At 40.3% G+C, this 18,721-nt stretch overlaps 1 protein-coding gene across 2 annotated transcripts in view; it reads right to left on the bottom strand.

Annotated features, from left to right (window-relative positions):
- LOC118964977 (multiple epidermal growth factor-like domains protein 11) overlaps positions 1–18,721 on the bottom strand; it is a 388,319-nt gene that overhangs the window by 40,442 nt on the left and 329,156 nt on the right. For both annotated transcript variants that reach the window (XM_090223210.1, XM_090223211.1), the window contains exon 15: positions 10,542–10,688. In XM_090223210.1, the coding sequence (XP_090079336.1) occupies positions 10,542–10,688 (147 nt within the window). The remainder of the gene's footprint in view (positions 1–10,541; positions 10,689–18,721) is intronic.

Raw genomic sequence — 18,721 nt, 5'->3', positions numbered from 1 at the left:
TTATACCTAGACATTACATTATACCTAGACATTACATTATACCTAGACATTACATTATACCTAGACATATACCTAGACATTACATTATACCTAGACATATACCTAGACATTACATTATACCTAGACATATACCTAGACATTACATTATACCTAGACATATACACACAGACATTACATTATACCTAGACATTACATTATACCTAGACATACACACAGACATTACATTATACCTAGACATATACACACAGACATTACATTATACCTAGACATTACATTTTACCTAGACATATACACAGACATTACATTATACCTAGACATACACACACAGACATTACATTATACCTAGACATTACATTTTACCTAGACATATACACAGACATTACATTATACCTAGACATACACACAGACATTACATTATACCTAGACATTACATTATACCTAGACATTACATTATACCTAGACATTACATTATACCTAGACATACACACAGACATTACATCATACCTAGACATATACACACAGACATTACATTATACCTAGACATTACATTATACCTAGACATTACATTATACCTAGACATACACACAGACATTACATTATACCTAGACATTACATTATACCTAGACATATACCTAGACATTACATTATACCTAGACATATACACACAGACATTACATTATACCTAGACATTACATTATACCTAGACATTACATTATACCTAGACATTACATTATACCTAGACATTACATTATACCTAGACATTACATTATACCTAGACATACACACAGACATTACATTATACCTAGACATTACATTATACCTAGACATTACATTATACCTAGACATTACATTATACCTAGACATATACCTAGACATACACACAGACATTACATTATACCTAGACATTACATTATACCTAGACATATACCTAGACATACACACAGACATTACATCATACCTAGACATTACATTATACCTAGACATATACACAGACATTACATTATACCTAGACATACACACAGACATTACATTATACCTAGACATTACATCATACCTAGACATATACACAGACATTACATTATACCTAGACATATACACACAGACATTACATTATACCTAGACATATACCTAGACATTACATTATACCTAGACATTACATTATACCTAGACATATACCTAGACATTACATTATACCTAGACATATACCTAGACATTACATTATACCTAGACATATACCTAGACATTACATTATACCTAGACATTACATTATACCTAGACATTACATTATACCTAGACATATACCTAGACATTACATTATACCTAGACATTACATTATACCTAGACATATACCTAGACATTACATTATACCTAGACATATACCTAGACATTACATTATACCTAGACATTACATTATACCTAGACATTACATTATACCTAGACATATACCTAGACATTACATTATACCTAGACATTACATTATACCTAGACATTACATTATACCTAGACATATACCTAGACATTACATTATACCTAGACATATACCTAGACATTACATTATACCTAGACATATACCTAGACATTACATTATACCTAGACATTACATTATACCTAGACATTACATTATACCTAGACATATACCTAGACATTACATTATACCTAGACATATACACAGACATTACATTATACCTAGACATATACACACAGACATTACATTATACCTAGACATATACACACAGACATTACATTATACCTAGACATTACATTATACCTAGACATATACACAGACATTACATTTTACCTAGACTCACACACAGACATTACATTATACCTAGACATTACATTATACCTAGACATATACCTAGACATTACATTATACCTAGACATATACACACAGACATTACATTATACCTAGACATATACCTAGACATTACATTATACCTAGACATTACATTATACCTAGACATATACACACAGACATTACATTATACCTAGACATATACACACAGACATTACATTATACCTAGACATATACCTAGACATATACCTAGACATATACCTAGACATATACCTAGACATTACATTATACCTAGACATATACCTAGACATTACATTATACCTAGACATATACCTAGACATTACATTATACCTAGACATTACATTATACCTAGACATATACCTAGACATTACATTATACCTAGACATTACATTATACCTAGACATATACCTAGACATTACATTATACCTAGACATTACATTATACCTAGACATATACCTAGACATATACCTAGACATATACCTAGACATATACCTAGACATATACCTAGACATTACATTATACCTAGACATATACCTAGACATTACATTATACCTAGACATATACCTAGACATTACATTATACCTAGACATTACATTATACCTAGACATATACCTAGACATTACATTATACCTAGACATTACATTATACCTAGACATATACCTAGACATTACATTATACCTAGACATATACACACAGACATTACATTATACCTAGACATATACACAGACATTACATTATACCTAGACATATACCTAGACATATACCTAGACATTACATTATACCTAGACATTACATTATACCTAGACATATACCTAGACATTACATTATACCTAGACATTACATTATACCTAGACATATACCTAGACATTACATTATACCTAGACATATACCTAGACATTACATTATACCTAGACATATACCTAGACATTACATTATACCTAGACATATACCTAGACATTACATTATACCTAGACATTACATTATACCTAGACATATACCTAGACATATACACAGACATTACATTATACCTAGACATTACATTATACCTAGACATATACCTAGACATATACCTAGACATATACCTAGACATATACACAGACATTACATTATACCTAGACATATACACAGACATTACATTATACCTAGACATTACATTATACCTAGACATACACACAGACATTACATCATACCTAGACATATACACAGACATTACATTTTACCTAGACATACACACAGACATTACATTATACCTAGACATTACATTATACCTAGACATACACACAGACATTACATTTTACCTAGACATACACACAGACATTACATTATACCTAGACATTACATTATACCTAGACATTACATTATACCTAGACATACACACAGACATTACATTTTACCTAGACATTACATTATACCTAGACATTACATTATACCTAGACATTACATTATACCTAGACATACACACAGACATTACATCATACCTAGACATATACACAGACATTACATTTTACCTAGACATACACACAGACATTACATTATACCTAGACATTACATTATACCTAGACATACACACAGACATTACATTTTACCTAGACATATACACAGACATTACATTATACCTAGACATATACACAGACATTACATTATACCTAGACATATACACAGACATTACATTATACCTAGACATATACACAGACATTACATTATACCTAGACATATACACAGACATTACATTATACCTAGACATATACACAGACATTACATTTTACCTAGACATATACACAGACATTACATTATACCTAGACATTACATTATACCTAGACATACACACAGACATTACATTATACCTAGACATTACATTATACCTAGACATATACACACAGACATTACATTTTACCTAGACATATACACAGACATTACATTATACCTAGACATACACACAGACATTACATTATACCTAGACATTACATTATACCTAGACATTACATTATACCTAGACATTACATTATACCTAGACATTACATTATACCTAGACATATACCTAGACATACACACAGACATTACATTATACCTAGACATTACATTATACCTAGACATACACACAGACATTACATTATACCTAGACATTACATTATACCTAGACATATACCTAGACATACACACAGACATTACATCATACCTAGACATTACATTATACCTAGACATATACACAGACATTACATTATACCTAGACATATACACAGACATTACATTATACCTAGACATTACATCATACCTAGACATATACACAGACATTACATTATACCTAGACATATACACAGACATTACATTATACCTAGACATATACACAGACATTACATTATACCTAGACATACACACAGACATTACATTATACCTAGACATTACATCATACCTAGACATATACACAGACATTACATTATACCTAGACATATACCTAGACATTACATTATACCTAGACATTACATTATACCTAGACATATACCTAGACATTACATTATACCTAGACATTACATTATACCTAGACATATACCTAGACATTACATTATACCTAGACATTACATTATACCTAGACATATACCTAGACATTACATTATACCTAGACATATACCTAGACATTACATTATACCTAGACATACACACAGACATTACATTATACCTAGACATACACACAGACATTACATTATACCTAGACATATACACAGACATTACATTATACCTAGACATTACATTATACCTAGACATATACCTAGACATTACATTATACCTAGACATATACCTAGACATTACATTATACCTAGACATATACACAGACATTACATTATACCTAGACATTACATTATACCTAGACATATACCTAGACATTACATTATACCTAGACATATACACAGACATTACATTATACCTAGACATATACACACAGACATTACATTATACCTAGACATATACACACAGACATTACATTATACCTAGACATTACATTATACCTAGACATATACACAGACATTACATTTTACCTAGACTCACACACAGACATTACATTATACCTAGACATTACATTATACCTAGACATATACCTAGACATTACATTATACCTAGACATATACACACAGACATTACATTATACCTAGACATATACCTAAACATTACATTATACCTAGACATTACATTATACCTAGACATATACACACAGACATTACATTATACCTAGACATATACACACAGACATTACATTATACCTAGACATATACCTAGACATATACCTAGACATATACCTAGACATATACCTAGACATTACATTATACCTAGACATATACCTAGACATTACATTATACCTAGACATATACCTAGACATTACATTATACCTAGACATTACATTATACCTAGACATATACCTAGACATTACATTATACCTAGACATTACATTATACCTAGACATATACCTAGACATTACATTATACCTAGACATTACATTATACCTAGACATATACCTAGACATATACCTAGACATATACCTAGACATATACCTAGACATATACCTAGACATTACATTATACCTAGACATATACCTAGACATTACATTATACCTAGACATTACATTATACCTAGACATATACCTAGACATATACACAGACATATACACAGACATTACATTATACCTAGACATATACACAGACATTACATTATACCTAGACATATACCTAGACATTACATTATACCTAGACATTACATTATACCTAGACATATACCTAGACATTACATTATACCTAGACATTACATTATACCTAGACATATACCTAGACATACACACAGACATTACATTATACCTAGACATTACATTATACCTAGACATATACCTAGACATTACATTATACCTAGACATTACATTATACCTAGACATATACCTAGACATTACATTATACCTAGACATATACACAGACATTACATTATACCTAGACATATACCTAGACATTACATTATACCTAGACATTACATTATACCTAGACATATACACAGACATTACATTATACCTAGACATTACATTATACCTAGACATTACATTATACCTAGACATATACCTAGACATTACATTATACCTAGACATATACCTAGACATTACATTATACCTAGACATACACACAGACATTACATTATACCTAGACATTACATTATACCTAGACATTACATTATACCTAGACATATACCTAGACATATACCTAGACATATACACAGACATTACATTATACCTAGACATTACATTATACCTAGACATATACCTAGACATTACATTATACCTAGACATATACACAGACATTACATTATACCTAGACATATACACAGACATTACATTATACCTAGACATATACACAGACATTACATTATACCTAGACATTACATTATACCTAGACATACACACAGACATTACATTATACCTAGACATATACACAGACATTACATTATACCTAGACATTACATTATACCTAGACATATACACAGACATTACATTATACCTAGACATTACATTATACCTAGACATTACATTATACCTAGACATTACATTATACCTAGACATTACATTATACCTAGACATTACATTATACCTAGACATTACATTATACCTAGACATATACCTAGACATTACATTATACCTAGACATATACCTAGACATTACATTATACCTAGACATATACACAGACATTACATTATACCTAGACATTACATTATACCTAGACATATACCTAGACATTACATTATACCTAGACATATACCTAGACATTACATTATACCTAGACATATACACAGACATATACCTAGACATTACATTATACCTAGACATTACATTATACCTAGACATATACCTAGACATTACATTATACCTAGACATATACCTAGACATTACATTATACCTAGACATATACACAGACATTACATTATACCTAGACATATACCTAGACATATACCTAGACATTACATTATACCTAGACATTACATTATACCTAGACATATACCTAGACATTACATTATACCTAGACATTACATTATACCTAGACATATACCTAGACATTACATTATACCTAGACATTACATTATACCTAGACATATACCTAGACATATACCTAGACATATACACAGACATTACATTATACCTAGACATTACATTATACCTAGACATATACCTAGACATTACATTATACCTAGACATATACACAGACATTACATTATACCTAGACATATACACAGACATTACATTATACCTAGACATATACACAGACATTACATTATACCTAGACATTACATTATACCTAGACATACACACAGACATTACATCATACCTAGACATATACACAGACATTACATTTTACCTAGACATACACACAGACATTACATTATACCTAGACATTACATTATACCTAGACATACACACAGACATTACATTTTACCTAGACATATACACAGACATTACATTATACCTAGACATTACATTATACCTAGACATACACACAGACATTACATTATACCTAGACATATACCTAGACATACACACAGACATTACATTATACCTAGACATTACATTATACCTAGACATATACACACAGACATTACATTTTACCTAGACATATACACAGACATTACATTATACCTAGACATACACACAGACATTACATTATACCTAGACATTACATTATACCTAGACATATACCTAGACATTACATTATACCTAGACATATACCTAGACATTACATTATACCTAGACATATACCTAGACATTACATTATACCTAGACATTACATTATACCTAGACATATACCTAGACATTACATTATACCTAGACATTACATTATACCTAGACATTACATTATACCTAGACATTACATTATACCTAGACATTACATTATACCTAGACATATACCTAGACATATACCTAGACATATACCTAGACATATACCTAGACATTACATTATACCTAGACATTACATTATACCTAGACATATACCTAGACATTACATTATACCCAGACATTACATTATACCGAGACATTACATTATACCTAGACATTACATTATACCTAGACATATACCTAGACATTACATTATACCCAGACATTACATTATACCTAGACATTACATTATACCTAGACATACACACAGACATTACATTATACCTAGACATTACATTATACCTAGACATATACCTAGACATATACCTAGACATTACATTATACCCAGACATTACATTATACCTAGACATTACATTATACCTAGACATTACATTATACCTAGACATATACACAGACATTACATTATACCTAGACATTACATTATACCTAGACATATACACAGACATTACATTATACCTAGACATATACACAGACATTACATTATACCTAGACATTACATTATACCTAGACATTACATTATACCTAGACATTACATTATACCTAGACATTACATTATACCTAGACATTACATTATACCTAGACATACACACAGACATTACATTATACCTAGACATTACATTATACCTAGACATTACATTATACCTAGACATTACATTATACCTAGACATATACACAGACATTACATCATACCTAGACATATACACAGACATTACATTATACCTAGACATATACACAGACATTACATTATACCTAGACATACACACAGACATTACATTATACCTAGACATACACACAGACATTACATTATACCTAGACATATACACAGACATTACATTATACCTAGACATTACATTATACCTAGACATTACATTATACCTAGACATTACATTATACCTAGACATATACACAGACATTACATTATACCTAGACATACACACAGACATTACATTATACCTAGACATTACATCATACCTAGACATATACACAGACATTACATTATACCTAGACATATACACACAGACATTACATTATACCTAGACATTACATTATACCTAGACATTACATTATACCTAGACATATACCTAGACATTACATTATACCTAGACATATACCTAGACATATACCTAGACATTACATTATACCTAGACATTACATTATACCTAGACATATACACAGACATTACATTATACCTAGACATATACACACAGACATTACATTATACCTAGACATATACACACAGACATTACATTATACCTAGACATTACATTATACCTAGACATATACACAGACATTACATTTTACCTAGACTCACACACAGACATTACATTATACCTAGACATTACATTATACCTAGACATTACATTATACCTAGACATATACCTAGACATTACATTATACCTAGACATATACACACAGACATTACATTATACCTAGACATATACCTAGACATTACATTATACCTAGACATTACATTATACCTAGACATATACACACAGACATTACATTATACCTAGACATATACACACAGACATTACATTATACCTAGACATATACCTAGACATATACCTAGACATATACCTAGACATATACCTAGACATTACATTATACCTAGACATATACCTAGACATTACATTATACCTAGACATATACCTAGACATTACATTATACCTAGACATTACATTATACCTAGACATATACCTAGACATATACCTAGACATTACATTATACCTAGACATTACATTATACCTAGACATATACCTAGACATTACATTATACCTAGACATATACCTAGACATTACATTATACCTAGACATTACATTATACCTAGACATATACCTAGACATATACCTAGACATTACATTATACCTAGACATTACATTATACCTAGACATTACATTATACCTAGACATTACATTATACCTAGACATATACACAGACATTACATTATACCTAGACATATACACAGACATTACATTATACCTAGACATTACATTATACCTAGACATTACATTATACCTAGACATTACATTATACCTAGACATATACCTAGACATTACATTATACCTAGACATTACATTATACCTAGACATATACCTAGACATTACATTATACCTAGACATATACCTAGACATTACATTATACCTAGACATTACATTATACCTAGACATATACCTAGACATTACATTATACCTAGACATTACATTATACCTAGACATATACCTAGACATATACACAGACATTACATTATACCTAGACATATACCTAGACATTACATTATACCTAGACATTACATTATACCTAGACATATACCTAGACATATACACAGACATTACATTATACCTAGACATATACCTAGACATTACATTATACCTAGACATTACATTATACCTAGACATATACCTAGACATTACATTATACCTAGACATTACATTATACCTAGACATTACATTATACCTAGACATATACACAGACATTACATCATACCTAGACATACACACAGACATTACATTATACCTAGACATATACCTAGACATTACATTATACCTAGACATATACACACAGACATTACATCATACCTAGACATATACCTAGACATTACATTATACCTAGACATATACCTAGACATTACATTATACCTAGACATATACACACAGAGATGATGGCAAGTCTACGTAGGAACACATACGCAAATACACAGAGAGGCCATTTTACTTGACTAGCTGCTCTGATAATCTGTGTGTGTGTGTGTGTGTGTGTGTGTGTGTGTGCAGGCATATGTGTGTGTGTGTGTGTGTGTTGTTGTTCTCTTACTGCGTCTGCAGGAGGTGCCTCTGTATCCGGGGGCACACACACACGTTCCGTCCTCCGGTGAGCAGGAGCCTCCGTTCTCACAGGTACAGGAGTAGGAGCAGTCTGGGCCCCATCGGCCCTCCACACACACACTGTCACAGTTCACACCTGGAGGAAACATGGGGAACACCGCTCAGTAACTCATCTTACTGGGCAGAGTCTGGGGCCCTCCCTCTTCTCATCAGAGTCTGGGGCCCTCCCTCAGAGTCTGGGGCCCTCCCTCATCTCATCAGAGTCTGGGGCCCTCCCTCTTCTCATCCGAGTCTGGGGCCCTCCCTCAGAGTCTGGGGCCCTCCCTCAGAGTCTGGGGCCCTCCCTCATCTCATCAGAGTCTGGGGCCCTCCCTCAGAGTCTGGGGCCCTCCACTGTCCCTCCACGGCTGTGAGAAAAGATTACCCAGCGACTTACTCTACACATTATAGTGTTGTTTATAAAGGATTTGTTAATGGAAGAGACGGAGACAGATAGACAGAGACACAGAGACAGAGAGACAGAGCGACAGAGACAGACAGAGACAGAGAGACAGAGACACAGACAGAGAGAGAGACAGACAGACAGAGACACAGGCAGAGAGACAGAGACAGACAGAGACAGACAGCGACAGAGAGGCAGACACAGGCAGAGAGACTGAGACAGACAGACAGAGAGAGAGAGACAGAGACAGAGAGACAGAGACAGAGAGACAGAGAGACAGAGTGATAGTTAGCTTTCTCTCCTTCCTCTCTGAGTGCCCCTTTCTAACCCCTATCGTCCAGGGAAAGATAGAACTAAATAAAACAGGAAAGTTACAGTCCAAGAGATGGGAGAAAGGTAGAGTCCCAGGGAGAGATGGAGAAAGGTAGAGTCCCAGGGAGAGATGGAGAGATGGAGAAAGGTAGAGTCCCAGGGAGAGATGGGGAAAGGTAGAGTCGCAGGGAGAGATGGAGAGATGGAGAAAGGTAGAGTCCCAGGGAGAGATGGAGAAAGGTAGAGTCGCAGGGAGAGATGGAGAGATGGAGAAAGGTAGAGTCCCAGGGAGAGATGGAGAAAGGTAGAGTCCCAGGGAGAGATGGAGAGATGGAGAAAGGTAGAGTCCCAGGGAGAGATGGGAGAAAGGTAGAGTCCCAGGGAGAGATGGGGAAAGGTAGAGTCCCAGGGAGAGATCGGGAAAGGTAGAGTCATCAGGGAGAGATGGAGAGATGGAGAAAGGTAGAGTCCCAGGGAGAGATGGAGAGATGGACAAAGGTAGAGTCCCAGGGAGAGATGGAGAGATGGGAGAAAGGTAGAGTCCCAGGGAGAGATGGAGGGATGGGAGAAAGGTAGAGTCCCAGGGAGAGATTGGAGAAAGGTAGAGTCCCAGGGAGAGATGGGGAAAGGTAGAGTCCCAGGGAGAGATGGGGAAAGGTAGAGTCATCAGGGAGAGATGGAGAGATGGAGAAAGGTAGAGTCCCAGGGAGAGATGGAGAGATGGACAAAGGTAGAGTCCCAGGGAGAGATGGAGAGATGGGAGAAAGGTAGAGTCCCAGGGAGAGATGGAGAAAGGTAGAGTCCCAGGGAGAGATGGAGAGATGGAGAAAGGTAGAGTCCCAGGGAGAGATGGAGAAAGGTAGAGTCCCAGGGAGAGATGGAGAGATGGAGAAAGGTAGAGTCCCAGGGAGAGATGGAGAAAGGTAGAGTCCCAGGGAGAGATGGAGAAAGGTAGAGTCCCAGGGAGAGATGGAGAAAGGTAGAGTCCCAGGGAGAGATGGAGAGATGGACAAAAGTAGAGTCCCAGGGAGAGATGGAGAGATGGGAGAAAGGTAGAGTCCCAGGGAGAGATGGAGAAAGGTAGAGTCCCAGGGAGAGATGGAGAGATGGACAAAGGTAGAGTCCCAGGGAGAGATGGAGAGATGGGAGAAAGGTAGAGTCCCAGGGAGAGATGGAGAAAGGTAGAGTCCCAGGGAGAGATGGAGAGATGGAGAAAGGTAGAGTCCCAGGGAGAGATGGAGAAAGGTAGAGTCCCAGGGAGAGATGGAGAGATGGAGAAAGGTAGAGTCCCAGGGAGAGATGGAGAAAGGTAGAGTCCCAGGGAGAGATGGAGAAAGGTAGAGTCCCAGGGAGAGATGGAGAAAGGTAGAGTCCCAGGGAGAGATGGAGAAAGGTAGAGTCCCAGGGAGAGATGGAGAAAGGTAGAGTCCCAGGGAGAGATGGAGAAAGGTAGAGTCATCAGGGAGAGATGGATAAAGGTAGAGTCCCAGGGAGAGATGGAAAAAGGTAGAGTCCCAGGGAGAGATGGAGAAAGGTAGAGTCCCAGGGAGAGATGGAGAGATGTAGAAAGGTAGAGTCCCAGGGAGAGATGGTGAAAGGTAGAGTCCCAGGGAGAGATGGAGAGATGTAGAAAGGTAGAGTCCCAGGGAAAGATGGAGAAAGGTAGAGTCCCAGGGAGAGATGTAGAAAGGTAGAGTCCCAGGGAGAGATGGAGAAAGGTAGAGTCCCAGGGAGAGATGAAGAGATGGAGAAAGGTAGAGTCCCAGGGAGAGATGGAGAGATGGGAGAAAGGTAGAGTCCCAGGGAGAGATGGAGAAAGGTAGAGTCCCAGGGAGAGATGGAGAGATGGAGAAAGGTAGAGTCCCAGGGAGAGATGGAGAGATGGACAAAGGTAGAGTCCCAGGGAGAGATGGAGAGATGGGAGAAAGGTAGAGTCCCAGGGAGAGATGGAGAAAGGTAGAGTCCCAGGGAGAGATGGAGAGATGGAGAAAGGTAGAGTCCCAGGGAGAGATGGAGAAAGGTAGAGTCCCAGGGAGAGATGGAGAGATGGAGAAAGGTAGAGTCCCAGGGAGAGATGGAGAAAGGTAGAGTCCCAGGGAGAGATGGAGAAAGGTAGAGTCCCAGGGAGAGATGGAGAAAGGTAGAGTCCCAGGGAGAGATGGAGAAAGGTAGAGTCCCAGGGAGAGATGGAGAAAGGTAGAGTCCCAGGGAGAGATGGAGAAAGGTAGAGTCATCAGGGAGAGATGGATAAAGGTAGAGTCCCAGGGAGAGATGGAAAAAGGTAGAGTCCCAGGGAGAGATGGAGAAAGGTAGAGTCCCAGGGAGAGATGGAGAGATGTAGAAAGGTAGAGTCCCAGGGAGAGATGGTGAAAGGTAGAGTCCCAGGGAGAGATGGAGAGATGTAGAAAGGTAGAGTCCCAGGGAAAGATGGAGAAAGGTAGAGTCCCAGGGAGAGATGTAGAAAGGTAGAGTCCCAGGGAGAGATGGAGAAAGGTAGAGTCCCAGGGAGAGATGAAGAGATGGAGAAAGGTAGAGTCCCAGGGAGAGATGGAGAGATGGGAGAAAGGTAGAGTCCCAGGGAGAGATGGAGAAAGGTAGAGTCCCAGGGAGAGATGGAGAGATGGAGAAAGGTAGAGTCCCAGGGAGAGATGGAGAAAGGTAGAGTCCCAGGGAGAGATGGAGAGATGGAGAAAGGTAGAGTCCCAGGGAGAGATGGAGAAAGGTAGAGTCCCAGGGAGAGATGGAGAAAGGTAGAGTCCCAGGGAGAGATGGAGAAAGGTAGAGTCCCAGGGAGAGATGGAGAAAGGTAGAGTCCCAGGGAGAGATGGAGAAAGGTAGAGTCCCAGGGAGAGATGGAGAAAGGTAGAGTCATCAGGGAGAGATGGATAAAGGTAGAGTCCCAGGGAGAGATGGAAAAAGGTAGAGTCCCAGGGAGAGATGGAGAAAGGTAGAGTCCCAGGGAGAGATGGAGAGATGTAGAAAGGTAGAGTCCCAGGGAGAGATGGTGAAAGGTAGAGTCCCAGGGAGAGATGGAGAGATGTAGAAAGGTAGAGTCCCAGGGAAAGATGGAGAAAGGTAGAGTCCCAGGGAGAGATGTAGAAAGGTAGAGTCCCAGGGAGAGATGGATAAAGGTAGAGTCCCAGGGAGAGATGAAGAGATGGAGAAAGGTAGAGTCCCAGGGAGAGATGGAGAAAGGTAGAGTCCCAGGGAGAGATGGAGAAAGGTAGAGTCCCAGGGAGAGATGGAGAAAGGTAGAGTCCCAGGGAGAGATGGAGAAAGGTAGAGTCCCAGGGAGAGATGGAGAAAGGTAGAGTCCTAGGGAGAGGTGGAGAAAGGTAGAGTCCCAGGGAGAGATGGAGAAAGGTAGTCCCAGGGAGAGATGGAGAGATGGACAAAAGTAGAGTCCCAGGGAGAGATGGAGAGATGGGAGAAAGGTAGAGTCCCAGGGAGAGATGGAGAAAGGTAGAGTCCCAGGGAGAGATGGAGAGATGGAGAAAGGTAGAGTCCCAGGGAGAGATGGAGAAAGGTAGAGTCCCAGGGAGAGATGGAGAGATGGAGAAAGGTAGAGTCCCAGGGAGAGATGGAGAAAGGTAGAGTCCCAGGGAGAGATGGAGAAAGGTAGAGTCCCAGGGAGAGATGGAGAAAGGTAGAGTCCCAGGGAGAGATGGAGAAAGGTAGAGTCCCAGGGAGAGATGGAGAAAGGTAGAGTCCCAGGGAGAGATGGAGAAAGGTAGAGTCATCAGGGAGAGATGGATAAAGGTAGAGTCCCAGGGAGAGATGGAAAAAGGTAGAGTCCCAGGGAGAGATGGAGAAAGGTAGAGTCCCAGGGAGAGATGGAGAGATGTAGAAAGGTAGAGTCCCAGGGAGAGATGGTGAAAGGTAGAGTCCCAGGGAGAGATGGAGAGATGTAGAAAGGTAGAGTCCCAGGGAAAGATGGAGAAAGGTAGAGTCCCAGGGAGAGATGTAGAAAGGTAGAGTCCCAGGGAGAGATGGAGAAAGGTAGAGTCCCAGGGAGAGATGAAGAGATGGAGAAAGGTAGAGTCCCAGGGAGAGATGGAGAGATGGGAGAAAGGTAGAGTCCCAGGGAGAGATGGAGAAAGGTAGAGTCCCAGGGAGAGATGGAGAGATGGAGAAAGGTAGAGTCCCAGGGAGAGATGGAGAAAGGTAGAGTCCCAGGGAGAGATGGAGAGATGGAGAAAGGTAGAGTCCCAGGGAGAGATGGAGAAAGGTAGAGTCCCAGGGAGAGATGGAGAAAGGTAGAGTCCCAGGGAGAGATGGAGAAAGGTAGAGTCCCAGGGAGAGATGGAGAAAGGTAGAGTCCCAGGGAGAGATGGAGAAAGGTAGAGTCCCAGGGAGAGATGGAGAAAGGTAGAGTCATCAGGGAGAGATGGATAAAGGTAGAGTCCCAGGGAGAGATGGAAAAAGGTAGAGTCCCAGGGAGAGATGGAGAAAGGTAGAGTCCCAGGGAGAGATGGAGAGATGTAGAAAGGTAGAGTCCCAGGGAGAGATGGTGAAAGGTAGAGTCCCAGGGAGAGATGGAGAGATGTAGAAAGGTAGAGTCCCAGGGAAAGATGGAGAAAGGTAGAGTCCCAGGGAGAGATGTAGAAAGGTAGAGTCCCAGGGAGAGATGGATAAAGGTAGAGTCCCAGGGAGAGATGAAGAGATGGAGAAAGGTAGAGTCCCAGGGAGAGATGGAGAAAGGTAGAGTCCCAGGGAGAGATGGAGAAAGGTAGAGTCCCAGGGAGAGATGGAGAAAGGTAGAGTCCCAGGGAGAGATGGAGAAAGGTAGAGTCCCAGGGAGAGATGGAGAAAGGTAGAGTCCTAGGGAGAGGTGGAGAAAGGTAGAGTCCCAGGGAGAGATGGAGAAAGGTAGTCCCAGGGAGAGATGGAGAGATGGACAAAAGTAGAGTCCCAGGGAGAGATGGAGAGATGGGAGAAAGGTAGAGTCCCAGGGAGAGATGGAGAAAGGTAGAGTCCCAGGGAGAGATGGAGAGATGGACAAAGGTAGAGTCCCAGGGAGAGATGGAGAGATGGGAGAAAGGTAGAGTCCCAGGGAGAGATGGAGAAAGGTAGAGTCCCAGGGAGAGATGGAGAAAGGTAGAGTCCCAGGGAGAGATGGAGAAAGGCAGAGTCCCAGGGAGAGATGGAGAAAGGTAGTCCCAGGGAGAGATGGAGAGATGGAGAAAGGTAGAGTCCCAGGGAGAGATGGAGAAAGGTAGAGTCCCAGGGAGAGGTGGCGAAAGGTAGAGTCCCAGGGAGAGATGGAGAGATGGGAGAAAGGTAGAGTCCCAGGGAGAGATGGAGAAAGGTAGAGTCCCAGGGAGAGATGGAGAAAGGTAGAGTCCCAGGGAGAGATGGAGAAAGGTAGAGTCCCAGGGAGAGATGGAGAGATGGAGGAAGGTAGAGTCCCAGGGAGAGATGGAGAAAGGTAGAGTCCCAGGGAGAGATGGAGAAAGGTAGAGTCCCAGGGAGAGATGGAGAAAGGTAGAGTCCCAGGGAGAGATGGAGAAAGGTAGAGTCCCAGGGAGAGATGGAGAAAGGTAGAGTCCCAGGGAGAGATGGAGAAAGGTAGAGTCCTAGGGAGAGGTGGAGAAAGGTAGAGTCCCAGGGAGAGATGGAGAAAGGTAGAGTCCCAGGGAGAGATGGAGAAAGGTAGAGTCCCAGGGAGAGATGGAGAGATGGACAAAAGTAGAGTCCCAGGGAGAGATGGAGAGATGGGAGAAAGGTAGAGTCCCAGGGAGAGATGGAGAAAGGTAGAGTCCCAGGGAGAGATGGAGAGATGGACAAAGGTAGAGTCCCAGGGAGAGATGGAGAGATGGGAGAAAGGTAGAGTCCCAGGGAGAGATGGAGAGATGGAGAAAGGTAGAGTCCCAGGGAGAGATGGAGAAAGGTAGAGTCCCAGGGAGAGATGGAGAGATGGAGAAAGGTAGAGTCCCAGGGAGAGATGGAGAAAGGTAGAGTCCCAGGGAGAGATGGAGAAAGGTAGAGTCCCAGGGAGAGATGGAGAAAGGTAGAGTCCCAGGGAGAGATGGAGAAAGGTAGAGTCCCAGGGAGAGATGGAGAAAGGTAGAGTCCCAGGGAGAGATGGAGAAAGGTAGAGTCCCAGGGAGAGATGGAGAAAGGTAGAGTCATCAGGGAGAGATGGATAAAGGTAGAGTCCCAGGGAGAGATGGAAAAAGGTAGAGTCCCAGGGAGAGATGGAGAAAGGTAGAGTCCCAGGGAGAGATGGAGAGATGTAGAAAGGTAGAGTCCCAGGGAGAGATGGTGAAAGGTAGAGTCCCAGGGAGAGATGGAGAGATGTAGAAAGGTAGAGTCCCAGGGAAAGATGGAGAAAGGTAGAGTCCCAGGGAGAGATGTAGAAAGGTAGAGTCCCAGGGAGAGATGGAGAAAGGTAGAGTCCCAGGGAGAGATGAAGAGATGGAGAAAGGTAGAGTCCCAGGGAGAGATGGAGAAAGGTAGAGTCCCAGGGAGAGATGGAGAAAGGTAGAGTCCCAGGGAGAGATGGAGAAAGGTAGAGTCCCAGGGAGAGATGGAGAAAGGTAGAGTCCCAGGGAGAGATGGAGAAAGGTAGAGTCCTAGGGAGAGGTGGAGAAAGGTAGAGTCCCAGGGAGAGATGGAGAAAGGTAGTCCCAGGGAGAGATGGAGAGATGGACAAAAGTAGAGTCCCAGGGAGAGATGGAGAGATGGGAGAAAGGTAGAGTCCCAGGGAGAGATGGAGAAAGGTAGAGTCCCAGGGAGAGATGGAGAGATGGACAAAGGTAGAGTCCCAGGGAGAGATGGAGAGATGGGAGAAAGGTAGAGTCCCAGGGAGAGATGGAGAAAGGTAGAGTCCCAGGGAGAGATGGAGAAAGGTAGAGTCCCAGGGAGAGATGGAGAAAGGCAGAGTCCCAGGGAGAGATGGAGAAAGGTAGTCCCAGGGAGAGATGGAGAGATGGAGAAAGGTAGAGTCCCAGGGAGAGATGGAGAAAGGTAGAGTCCCAGGGAGAGGTGGCGAAAGGTAGAGTCCCAGGGAGAGATGGAGAGATGGGAGAAAGGTAGAGTCCCAGGGAGAGATGGAGAAAGGTAGAGTCCCAGGGAGAGATGGAGAAAGGTAGAGTCCCAGGGAGAGATGGAGAGATGGAGGAAGGTAGAGTCCCAGGGAGAGATGGAGAAAGGTAGAGTCCCAGGGAGAGATGGAGAAAGGTAGAGTCCCAGGGAGAGATGGAGAAAGGTAGAGTCCCAGGGAGAGATGGAGAAAGGTAGAGTCCCAGGGAGAGATGGAGAAAGGTAGAGTCCCAGGGAGAGATGGAGAAAGGTAGAGTCCTAGGGAGAGGTGGAGAAAGGTAGAGTCCCAGGGAGAGATGGAGAAAGGTAGTCCCAGGGAAAGATGGAGAGATGGACAAAAGTAGAGTCCCAGGGAGAGATGGAGAGATGGG

The sequence above is a fragment of the Oncorhynchus mykiss genome, chromosome 26, assembly GCF_057628025.1.
Source record: "Oncorhynchus mykiss isolate SJ-2025 chromosome 26, ASM5762802v1, whole genome shotgun sequence".
In the NCBI taxonomy this organism is placed as follows: domain Eukaryota; kingdom Metazoa; phylum Chordata; class Actinopteri; order Salmoniformes; family Salmonidae; genus Oncorhynchus; species Oncorhynchus mykiss.
This window is presented reverse-complemented; position numbering and strand designations above follow the sequence as displayed.